The sequence below is a fragment of the Astyanax mexicanus genome, chromosome 23 (genome assembly GCF_023375975.1).
Source record: "Astyanax mexicanus isolate ESR-SI-001 chromosome 23, AstMex3_surface, whole genome shotgun sequence".
In the NCBI taxonomy this organism is placed as follows: Eukaryota; Metazoa; Chordata; class Actinopteri; order Characiformes; family Acestrorhamphidae; genus Astyanax; species Astyanax mexicanus.
Window position 1 is genome coordinate 994,704 of NC_064430.1, and position 12,249 is coordinate 1,006,952.

The window sequence follows — 12,249 nt, forward strand, 5'->3', positions numbered from 1 at the left end:
GTATCTGTCTCTTATACTTTTACTCAAGTCTGGGTCTCCAGTGCTTTATAAATGTTTCTGACTGATTAGTCTGATATTTTACACTCACTGTTAAAAATCTGTCTGTAATTATTATACAGCTACAGAGTGAACTGTAAGATTAGCTGAAAATATAAAGTATAAGGAGTTTAGAAAATACGGAGGTGGTCATAATGTTATGCTTTTACACCCACATGTACATAAACACAGTAATTTTGGCAGTTATAATAAACACAGCTGGTCTCGTCCGTTACTGACGGCGCTGTGATCGGCCTGGATAAGATGAAGGAACTGCTGTGATGTTGTGTGTGTGTGTGAGTGAGTGTGTGTGTGTGAGTGTGTGTGTGTTATCTGTGTGTTAAAACACACCGTCGGGATTCGGGAAGAAAGCAGGCCTGTCGTCCTCATCTTCATCCATCTTCATGTATTTATAGAAACCAAACCTGTTCAGATAGACCACACACATCTCAACACACACAAACCAACAGTGATAATACACTAATCATGCAAAAAAAATAAAACTACACCCTGTGCAGTGCACATCGTGATGCTCATCGCTATCTTACACCCCAACAACAGTCTATTTTCCCGCATTCTGCCTGAGTCGTTTAAACAGCAGCAGATCTTCTGAATATATCTACACTGATGGGCGTGGTGTTCTGGAAATGAGGTGTGTTCAGGTACATTTTGTTTTACAGAAAACACAGGAGCTCCACTGACGTTCATTACTATCTTGGCATTAATGTGCTGCAGTGCATAAACCAATAGCGGTGTCTTTTGGCTGCTATGCAAACTTTTATATCAACAATAAACATAATAAACAAGCGTGAACCAGCAGCTCAGTTTCCTCTGCTGAGAAGCGTTTGTTGGACACGTCCAGGTAGCTGCACCGTTACAATAGCAATCCACCAAAGTCAGAGCGCACCTGACTCTTAAAGAGAATGATGAGTAAGAGACATTCTGATTGGTTTATTTTATGTTACGTCCAAAATTAACCACACCCATGATTAATAAAGAGAATTAGTACATGATATTGCATTGCGTTTTGAGCCGCTCAAGGTGTACTTTTCCCACCGTTACGATAGCAAAGACACACTGACACGCCCTAAATTAAGAATCTTACTTTTCGAGGTAGACAGGAGACTCCCTGTAGAAGCACTTGTTCTCTCTTTCCATATGAGTGAGTCTGGTGAAGTCATTGGGATAAATGTAGGAAAGATACACCTGAAAGGAAAGAGAAAACAAACCTGAAATCATTATATTATATTCAATTATATAAGATATTTCACTTAAGGTGTAATATCTAGTATGTAATGTATGTAATGTCCAATAGGTGGAGGTGGCGTTAATCGTTCACTTTAGCAGTGAATCCAGTCCAATATTACGGTACATTCCTCGCTGTTTTTAAGCTTTAATCGCAGATTGGCCAGACAAATGATCCACTTAATAACTCACACTTAATTCACACTAACATGCAGGCCTACATTAAAAAAATATCAGCAGCTCCATCTCAAAAACTTTTAAAGCTTTATGTTAAATTAAAATGGAATTACTATTTACTTCAACTTTTGCAAGTTGATTTTACTACGTACTACAATACATGTTCTTTCATCTTAGCAATTCAAGTGTATTCAAGTAAATATATTCTTCAGGTTTGAGCTAAACGGCTGTTCAGGTGCAGTTTAATCTGAATTATTACCTAGATAATAATATAAATACTACAGTGGACTCAATAAACAAACTCATCAAATGATAAACCAACTACAAGGGGAAACTACCTCAGTTATTTAAGTTTCTGTAGAGAGAGATTTCTGCATAGTTTTATGAGTAAAAAAAGTATTTCACACTTCTACTCTTTAGTGATAAAACTGATAAAACTGCATCCGGACTTCAATTGAAAAAACAGGAGCACCAGTGAGTTTTTAGGCTTTTTTCTCGGTCACATGACATCGCAGCGTTCAGTAGCTCCTTCATTTCCACTCGCTGTTGTGTTTTTAACGTGGAGCTCAAAGTGTAAGTACGGTGCGCGGCAGTGGACAAATATATATTTTATTAAAGGCGAGGAGACGAAACTCAGAGATGTGCGTCCGGACGGGACTAAAATTACCGGAGGAGCACAGAGTTCAGAGAAAAACAGTAGATAAGAGAAAAAGAGGAAAACACCTACATGATCATTCTGGGCAGGAATAAAATCACAGAGGATAAAAACCCCCATAAAAGAGAAAACTACCCCAGAACCCCCTGAGAAACTAATCCTGTCCGGATAGGGCTTAAGATAATCAGTTTTTTTATGCATAAGTTAAACTCATCCATGCAGTAAATGATAACTGTGAGCTACAAATTATAGTTTTAAATTCATTAAACTATAAAACCTGAGTTAATGAGTTGAAAGGCTGACAACCCATAAACTCATCACTAATATTAAATTGATAAGTATTTTTTACAGTGTACAGTGGTTACATTCAGGCACATTTATGCATTTTAACACATTTCTCTGGATATATGAAGGTCAGAATCTCTAAACTGAAGTGAGTAAAGCTGAGTATTGAGGAAAGCTGAGTATTGAGGAAAGCTGAGTATTGAGTAAAGCTGAGTACTGAGTAAAGCTGAGTATTGAGTAAAGCTGAGTATTGAGTAAAGCTGAGTATTGAGTAAAGCTGAGTACTGAGTAAAGCTGAGTATTGAGTAAAGCTGAGTATTGAGTAAAGCTGAGTATTGAGTAAAGCTGAGTATTGAGTAAAGCGGAGTATTGAGTAAAGCTGAGTACTGAGTAAAGCTGAGTATTGAGTAAAGCTGAGTATTGAGGAAAGCTGAGTACTGAGTAAAGCTGAGTATTGAGTAAAGCTGAGTATTGAGTAAAGCTGAGTATTGAGTAAAGCTGAGTATTGAGGAAAGCTGAGTACTGAGTAAAGCTGAGTATTGAGTAAAGCTGAGTATTGAGGATTCTGTATTCATGGAGAGCTGATTCAGATTCAGTGTTACTCACGAACTGCAGGCCCTGGTAGCGAGCGATGGGGAAATCCTTCACTATATACGTGGGCGAGTAGAGGCAGGACGGCAGCACCTTCTCCAGCCTGGAGGCGTCGATCATCGGGACTGAGAGGAGAGAATGCAGCAGATGAGTTTCAACAAATACATTTTATTTTATTGCTTTTAACATATTTGTAATGTCTAAAAAGTTAATTTGTGTTGTGTTAATGCTTTGGCAAAACTGTATCTGGCCCTATTTTAGCATTCTGTAGGGGAAGCATTAACTGTGCACCATGCAGCTTGATAAGGGCGTGTCAGTGTGTCTTTGCTATTGCAATGACAGGAAAAGTACACTTTCCTTGGCTTGAAACGCAAAGCAAAAGCCATGTACTAATTCTCTTAATTAATCATGGGTGTTTTTTTATATTTTGAGTGTTACGTGAAATAAACCAATCAGAGTGTCTCTTGCTCATCATTCTCTTTAAGAGTCAGGTGAGCTCTGACTTTGGTGGATTGCTATTATGCGATTTAATGGTGCAGCTACCTGGACGTTTTAATTAAAATGAATAACAGTACACTACGTGTACAAAAATAATTAAGTAAAGCTAAACACTTATTTAAAATATAAATATTTTCCTATACCCCATAAATAAGACATTGTTTTACCTTTCACTGTTAAAATATTTTATACGTAGTTTCAACGAACAGCTCTTTAATTTTTTTCTTGTCTTTTTAATGTCAAAGTGTTGGGGGGAATAAATGGGCCTGTGTCCCAATACTTTTGTCACTTAAGTATTCTGAACAGTTTTTGTAGATACTGCTGTTTTAATTAGCATTTTATTATTATCTTTGGTAGATAAAATAAAGCAAATTATTGCGTGAACACATTCGAGAAAATTGTATCAGATATAAAAAAGTTTAATTAAGAATTAAGCCTAAAGCCCCTGAGCTGTTCCACTGTAAGTCAGGATCTTGAGATTTCAGTCCATCACAAAGTGTGTAAAATAACTGGATTATTATAATAAAACACACCCAGAAACTCAAAATCGCACCGGCACCCATGCCCACGCCCGTGTCTGAGCTCGCATTAGTATGTATGCAGTCTGGTGTAAACCTCAGCGGACGCGGGGTGAGAACAGACCTGCATCTTTATTCAGTATTAGTGCTGAGTTAGTATTCAGCAGTGTGGTGAGGATATGGTAATTCAGCCTGTGGTGAACCGTAATGGACAAACAACTGTGTGTCCACTGAGGAAACTGAAGTAAACAAGTTTAAAATCAATAATTAAACACTAATACAATATACAGTTTAAAAAGCAATTTTTTCTAAAACTACCACAATCCTTTCAATCAGAACATAAACTTCTTCTGATATCTATACAGTGGCTTTGCAAAGTAAATACCAAAAAAAAACCTGCAAGAAAACCTGTCAGAGATTTGCCTTCCGGCAAGACGATGACCCTGAACATACAGCCAGAGCTACAGTGGAACAGTTTAAATCAGAGAATATAATGTGTTAGAATAATCCAGTCAAAGTCCTAAAAGACCTAAATCCCATTGATCTTCTGTGGCAACTTTTGTAAAAGAAAAATGCATTTAAGTATATTTTTTGAAAGTATATTTAACATGGAAAAGTACATACTTTTAGCATTACTATTAATACATACTTAAATACAACTTATGACAACTATGGTATATTTCAATTGTAATAGGCTATGTTTAAATACAAGAGCACAAAAGCAAAAGCGTATAAAAGCATTAGATTGTGTTTTTGAATGTTTTTTTTTGTAGGATTTCTATGTTTTGGAAATGTTTGGAGACTTTTAAAGTTTCTATAATGTTAGTATTTATTAGCTGGGTATGTTATTGGTTGATTGGTTGAATTTTTTTAATAATTTTATGGTATGTTTTTAAGTTGTTTTTGGTCTTATTTTATTTTTTTCTTAACTTTTTACATTTTATTTTATTTTAGCTGTTATCTTTCCTTTTAAAGTTTCTTTATAGTTTCTTTTTATAGTTTTTAGTTATTGCTTATTATTATTATTTGTTTTACTCGTTATGTTCTTAGCTTTATTTATTCATCTGTACTCACATTCTTTTTGTTTTTATTACCTTTAATTTTTTTTACCTATGATTTTATAATTCCTTCTAAATTATTATTTTTGTCTTAATTGTTTGTATCTTATTTTAAAATGTAAAAAAAAAAAACCTTTGACAATCCTTTTCTTATGTATTGGCTCAGCTACATTGCACATTGGAGAACATGTTAATGTTCTCCAAGTTTAAATAAATGTTGATTGATTCATTGATTGATTAGATACCATTTTTATCTTAAATGTTGTAAGAACGTTCCTGGAACGTTATTTTTGTAATACTAAAAAACTGCTAAACATTCTTAAGACTCAATTCTATGTTTACTGAGTTCATATTACATAAAGAAATAAAAAGAAATATAATAAATTCTATTCTAAACACACTGTACAAATGACCACAGATCTTCGCCTAACTCAAAACAGTTGAGTAATTGAGGTAATTGAGTATTTTTGCAGTTTTATTCAGAAAAAAACACTTCATTAATTTGAGCTCAGACACTTTGTATGTTGTACAGTGAGTAGATATATATAAATAAATATATTTTATTATAAATAAGGTCCTGAAGAACACTCACTCTTGTAGAAAGAGTCCCGCGGGTCTGGTTTGAGCATGTCGGCGGAGTGTGTGTCGGTACCACGGGGTTCCTGCAGAGAGAGTGTGTGACTGGCCAAAGTCTGAGGGATGTGCTTCACACTGTTCATCTTCAGGCTGGACTCGTCTGATGGAGAGATTATGTAAAAAATTAACTAATCATTACTAATCATTAAAACTAATCATTAAAATTTTTTTCTGTGAAAATCAGTACAGTATTGCAAAATTAATAAAATATTGCAATACTTTGATATATTGATATTTTTGTACACCACTACATCTGAATGTGTTTATTTTTGCATATTTACTCTGGATCTCGCTCAAGAATGTCCAGATTTCAGGTCCACATTGTTTCCGAGACTTGCTGTTCATTATAATGACTTTAATCTGACTTTGGTGGATTGCTATTGTAACGGTGCAGCTACCTGGACGTGTCCAACAAACTCTTCTCAGCAGAGGAAACTGAGCTGCTGGTTGACGCTGTGAAGGAGCTCCAGCAGCTCATTTACGGGAACAGCAATGTTATTTTATTTACTATTCTGTTTATTGTTGATGTAAAAGTTGGGTTTGTGCTGCTGTGTGTTCATGTGTGTGTAATAAGTGGGGGTGTACGCTCGGCTCGGCACAGCGCCTGTGTTACCGAGATAGTGATGAACGTCTGACTGTTGGCGTCTGTCTAGGTTGTATTCAGTCAGTGGAGCTCCTGTGTTTTCTGTTACCAAGATAAACAAGATAAAACTCCAGAAATGTACCTGAACACACCTCATTTCCAGACTGTTGGTGGGGTGTAAGATAGCAATAAGCATCATGACAAGCCTTGCACAGGATGTAAGAGTGTGTGTGTGAGAGAGAAAGAGAAAGAGAGAGAGACGTGTCCGTTCATTAAGGTTTATCTCCTGGTGTTATGAGAGCTTTCACAAGTGTCTGCTTGACTGGCTGCTGATAGAAACACACTTTAATTAGTCAGATCGATTGTCCGCATGTATATGTGTGTGTGTGTGTTATGTGTGTGTGTGTGTGTGTAGTCGTCTCTGGGGGAGGAGTCTGGGTGATTAATGATGGGGACAGTGTACTACACATATACACAGCGAGGGAGGGCGAGGCTGTGTTAGCTAACGCTCGTCCCTCTCTCCCTCAGCTTGTTAACTTCAGCTTGTGATAAAAAACCAGAGAAAAATGCGTTAGACTGAGATAATTTTATAAATAAGGTGAAGCTGAATGGCGGGCGTGAGCTCAGTGTAACTGCATGGTCCGATGCCCACAGCGGGTAACGTGGGGGTTGGTGAACATGTGTGAGTGCAGATAAGGAAAATAGGAAAATATAAAGGAACAAACAGGAAAATTAAACTATTATATTTCTATTTATCTAATACCCAGACAAATCCCACATAGCAAAAACTAATCAGGTTATTTCTGGGCTTAATATTAAACACTGAGCCTGAGATGCATCAGTTTGAATCTAGTCCCGAGTCTGGTATCATTTAAACCAAAACCCCGGATGCTGAGTATAATATGGCAAGTACCCCTTTTCACTAATGAAAAAACTCAGATTGCTGAGTATAATAAAGCATTCAGTTCATTTAACTTAAGCCAAAACCATGGTTGCCATGTATAATACGACAATCAACCTGTATCAGTTTATCCAAAACCCCGGATACCGAGAATGATACAGCAATCAGTTAATTTCTCTTAAGCCAAAACCCTGGTTACCATGTATAATACGACAATCAACCTGTATCAGTTCATCCAAAATCCCAGGTTGCTCAGTATAATACAGCAATAAGCTGTGTCACAGCAAAACCCCGGATACCGAGTATAATACAGCAATCAGTTCCTTTCTCTGAAGCCAAAACCCTGGTTGCTGAGTATAATATGGCAATCAGCCCGTATCACTTAAGCTAAAACCCTGGATACCGAGTATAATAAAGCAGTTGGCCTGTGTCACTAATGCAAAAATCCAGATGATGAGTATTATACAGCATTCAGTTCATTTTACTTAAGACAAAACCCTGCTTGCTGAGTATAATAAAGCATTTAGCATGTGCTACTCAATCCAAAACCCCAGTTGCTGAGTATAATATAGCAATCAGCCCATATTACTTATGCCAAAACCCGGATACTGAGTATACTACAGCAATCAGCCCGTATCATCTACGCCAATACCCTGGTTGCTAAGCATAATATGGCAATTAACCTGTGTCACTAATGCAAAAACCTAGGTTGCTGAGTATAATATGGCAATCAGCCCTTATTACTTAAGCCAAAACCCCAGTTTCTGAGTATAAGAAAGCATATAGTTCATTTCACTTAAGCCAAAACCCAGGTTGATGAGTAAAATATGAAAATTAGCCTGTGTAACTTATTTCAAAACCCTGGTTGCTGAGTATAATATAGCAATCAGGCATTGTTACTTATGTCAAAACCCAGGTTCTTCAGTATAATACAGCAATCAGCCTGTGTACTTTTTCAAATTCAAAAACGAATTCAACGTTGATTTATAGATAAAAATAAACGTTTAAAGGACAGCTGGACACGTTTATTATTTCCATCCTGTAAGATTTAGGTACAATTACCTACCTGTGTATAAAGAGATGTAGGCGGAGTCGATGACATCGTACTTCAGTCCAGGCAGAAAGGGCCTCCACTGAGAGAGAGAGAGAGAGAGAGAGAGAGAGAGAGAGAGAGAAAGAGAGAGAGAGAGAGAGGGAGAATATGTGTACCGGCACTTAAAATAGCTGTTAGACAGACAGGCTGCAATTCTTCTAAAGAGGCTCCGCAATTACGACATCACTTCCTCTTAGCCTCGCCACCATCACACCCGACAGGTCATTTACCAGCTCCAGAACAAAAAACTGTAATTACACTGCCCAGAAACACAAACACACACACACACGCATACGTCTTCAGCGAAGCCTACAACGTTTCTATCAGCACTGTGCTGTGTTTAGTGAACGCCGGGAGTGATATTGAGATTGTTTCGAGACTAAAGCAGATTCTACCTCCTTCCCTTTCTCTCTATTTACAGCTACACACAGGTGTTGAACATTGAAACTGAAACACCTGGTTTTAGAGCACAATAATTGATTGTGGTGACGGACAGTTCTGGTGGAAACAGGAGAGTTGAGGTGCACATTGAATTCTGCGTGATTTGATCAGCCGTGGTTTTATGTTTTTTGGATACAATCCGGGTTAGCACCCGAACATCCCTTTCAGACAGCTTCCTCTTACAGCGTCCACAGTTAATCCTGTTGGATGTGGTTGGTGCTTCTTGGTGGTATGCTGACATTACCCTGGATACCGTGGCTCTTGATGCATCACAAAGACTTGCTGTCTTGGTCACAGATGCTCCAGCAAGACGTGCACCAACAATTTGTCCTCTTTTGAACTCTGGTATGTCCCCCATAATGTTGTGTGCATTGTAATATTTAGAGCAGAACTGTGCTCCTACCCTGTAATCTATCACTATCAGGTACTAGAGGTACTATCACTGTACCTCTAACTCACTTTACCTCCCTTTATCTCACTCTACCCCACTTTAACTTAATTTGTCTTTCTACATCTCTCTGTCTCACTCTGCTCCATTCTTCCTCAGTCTCCCTTACTCTATTTTACTCATTCCTTCCTCATTCTTCCTCAGTCTACCTCACTCTTCCTCAGTCTACCTTTCTTCCTCAGTCTACCTCACTCTTCCTCAGTCTACCTCATTTTATCTCACTCCACATCATTCATTCCTCACTCTACCTCAATCTGCCTTACTTATTCCTCTTATCTTCATTCTACCTCACTTATTCCTCACTCTTTCTAAGTTTACGTCACTCTTTCTCAGTCTGCCTCAATCTACCTTGCTTTACATCACTCTCCCTTAGTCTACCTCACTCAACATCATTTATTCCTTACTGTTTCAGTCTACCTCACTCGTTCCTTAGTCTACCTCACTCTTCCTCAGTCTTTTTAACTCTTCTTCACTCTACCTCACTCATTCCTCACTCTTCTTCAGTCAACATCACTCTACCTTGCTTTACCTCATTCTCTCTGTACCTCCCTTTATTTCACCCTACTCATTCTAACTCACTGTGTCTCTCTACATCTCTCTCTCTCACTCTTCCTCAGTGAGTCTCACTCCTCACTCTACCTCACGCTATACTTCACTGCCTCGCTCCACCTTGTCGTACCTCACTCTAATTTCCAAGAAAAAAGAAGAAAACAAGCTTTTCTTCTTTTAAAGATAAACCCAACCTTTATATTCTTTACTCTCTTTATATATATATATATATATTCTGTGACACACACACACACTCAGGAACCTACACATTCACACAGTCTGTGTGAGAATCAGCGCGGGGTGTGTTTAGTATTCCCTCCATTGTTCTGTTTCTCAAGGTCAGATCTGCCTTTCGGGAATCGATGGAGTGCAACTGCAGCACAATGTCAGGATCTGAGACCAGAGACCCTTTACACAGCCTTTCATCCATATATACACACACACACTCACACACATATATATATATATATATATATATATATATACACACACATGCACATATACATACACACACACTTAACAGACAGTCTGTCCTGTTGGGATTACAGTATGAAAGTGTCAGAACAAACAGTACAGCAGAATCATCTTCACCATCTTCTGATGCTAAATCTGAGCTTTTATTCTGAAACACATGTCTGGATCACGCCTCAGGTCTCCTGCACTGTACACTCAAACATCCGTACGAATCTACTACAGTATACTTTTAATTATAATCATTACTATTATAATTACATTGCTATTGAGTATTTTACTGTCATAATAACAATTACCATCTTTACTACACAGTAACTAAATAGTGAAGTGATCTATCAGATTATGAAGGAACACATAGTGAATCATGTAGTAACTTAAAAACAGTGTTAAACAAACCTAAATACTCCGTATTCTCTCTCTCTCTCTCTCTCTCTCTCTCTCAGACTCCGGCTGCTGAGGGAGAAACAGCATGAACTACTGTACTCTCTCTCTCTCTCTCTCTCTCTCTCTCTCTCTCTCTCTCAGACTCCGGCTGCTGAGGGAGAAACAGCATGAACTACTGTACTCTCTCTCTCTCTCTCTCTCTCTCTCTCTCTCAGACTTCGGCTGCTGATGGAGAAGCAGCATGACCTACTGTACTCTCTCTCTCTCTCTCTCTATTTCTCTCGGACTCCGGCTGCTGATGGAGAAACAGCATGACCTACTGTACTCTCTCTCTCTCTCTCTCTCTCTCTCTCTCTCTCTCATTTGGACTTCGGCTGCTGATGGAGGAACAGCAGCATGATCTACTCTACTCTCTCTCTCTCTCTCTCTCTCTCTCTCTCTCTCGGACTCCAGCTGCTGATGGAGAAACAGCATGATCTACTGTACTCTCTCTCTCTCTCTCTCTCAGACTTCGGCTGCTGATGGAGAAACAGCATGATCTACTGTACTCTCTCTCTCGGACTCTGGCTGCTGTAAGGGGTTAATTTTAAAGTGTGAAGGATAAATATCTTCACATCACTTCAGGTTTTTACTTTCTGAAACACCACTAAGTTCTGCCCCGCTGTGAGAAGGTTCTGTACTGACTGGGCCGCTGTGACGCCAGTTTAAAATGCTGTTTTTCATCCCGGCAAGCCCAGCGCTTCACACCGGCGTCTTCAAACACATGAAGGCAGCGATGGAGACGGCGGGTTTGACGGGAGCCATCAAAACTACAAACACGCCAATCTCTAAACTACACAACACACAGCTTCTGAGCTGCTAACGTTTTGCAGGCGTTGCATCAGCAGCAGCATCGTTTCGTCATCCCCTGCTTCACTGAGAGTTTCAGAAACAAAACAAACACGCTCCAAAACTGAACACCTCGCTGTGCATCGAGTAAAAATCCCCATCGCCCCTAATGATCATCACCGGAAACGTCCTGTCAGATACACTGTAAAAAACTGCCCTGTAAAATTACAGCAATTACTGGATACAGTTATTTCACAGTATATCTACTGTAATTGATTTTAACAGTTTTTTACTGTATTAGATTACAGCATGTTAATCTTATTTTACATGCTTCTATGATACACTGTAAAAAAACTGAAAAACAGTAAAATCTTACTAGTATTTCCTGTAATTTTCTTCTCTGGAAAATCATAAGACTGAAAAATCACTGATTTTTCAAATGTGTTGTGATTTAATGAACACACTTGATTTTATACGTTTTAACTACTGAAATAAAAATAAAACAACACTTTATGTGAAATATTATATATTTTTAACATACATTTTCTGTACATAAAAATATTGTTATGCAGTTTATAATAAAAATACTATTATATAATTTAAAAAATACAATTTAGAATTAAAGAACAGTTAAAAATATGCAAAAAATACATGAAAAAATGGTAATTATCTTCTAATATTATTTATTTATTCATTTATTTTGGATTTTTTTTCACAATGAAGTGTTCCCATGATGCTTCAGAATTTGTCTGGGATTAATATTAAGATAGAAATATTGTATTAAGGAAAATGATCTGCTAATGGTGTAAGCAATGTTTTTCTTAGTAAGAGTTCTCAAAATAAGCTTAA

The 12,249-nt window shown here is 37.8% G+C and overlaps 1 protein-coding gene across 1 annotated transcript in view; it reads right to left on the minus strand.

The window, feature by feature from the left end:
* b4galnt4b (beta-1,4-N-acetyl-galactosaminyl transferase 4b) overlaps positions 1 to 12,249 on the minus strand; it is a 151,269-nt gene that overhangs the window by 25,203 nt on the left and 113,817 nt on the right. The window contains exons 10-14 of the mRNA XM_022665248.2: positions 8,250 to 8,316; positions 5,656 to 5,799; positions 3,005 to 3,114; positions 1,142 to 1,242; positions 388 to 461 (exon numbers count right to left, since the gene is read on the minus strand). Coding sequence (XP_022520969.2) covers positions 388 to 461; positions 1,142 to 1,242; positions 3,005 to 3,114; positions 5,656 to 5,799; positions 8,250 to 8,316 — 496 coding nt within the window. The remainder of the gene's footprint in view (positions 1 to 387; positions 462 to 1,141; positions 1,243 to 3,004; positions 3,115 to 5,655; positions 5,800 to 8,249; positions 8,317 to 12,249) is intronic.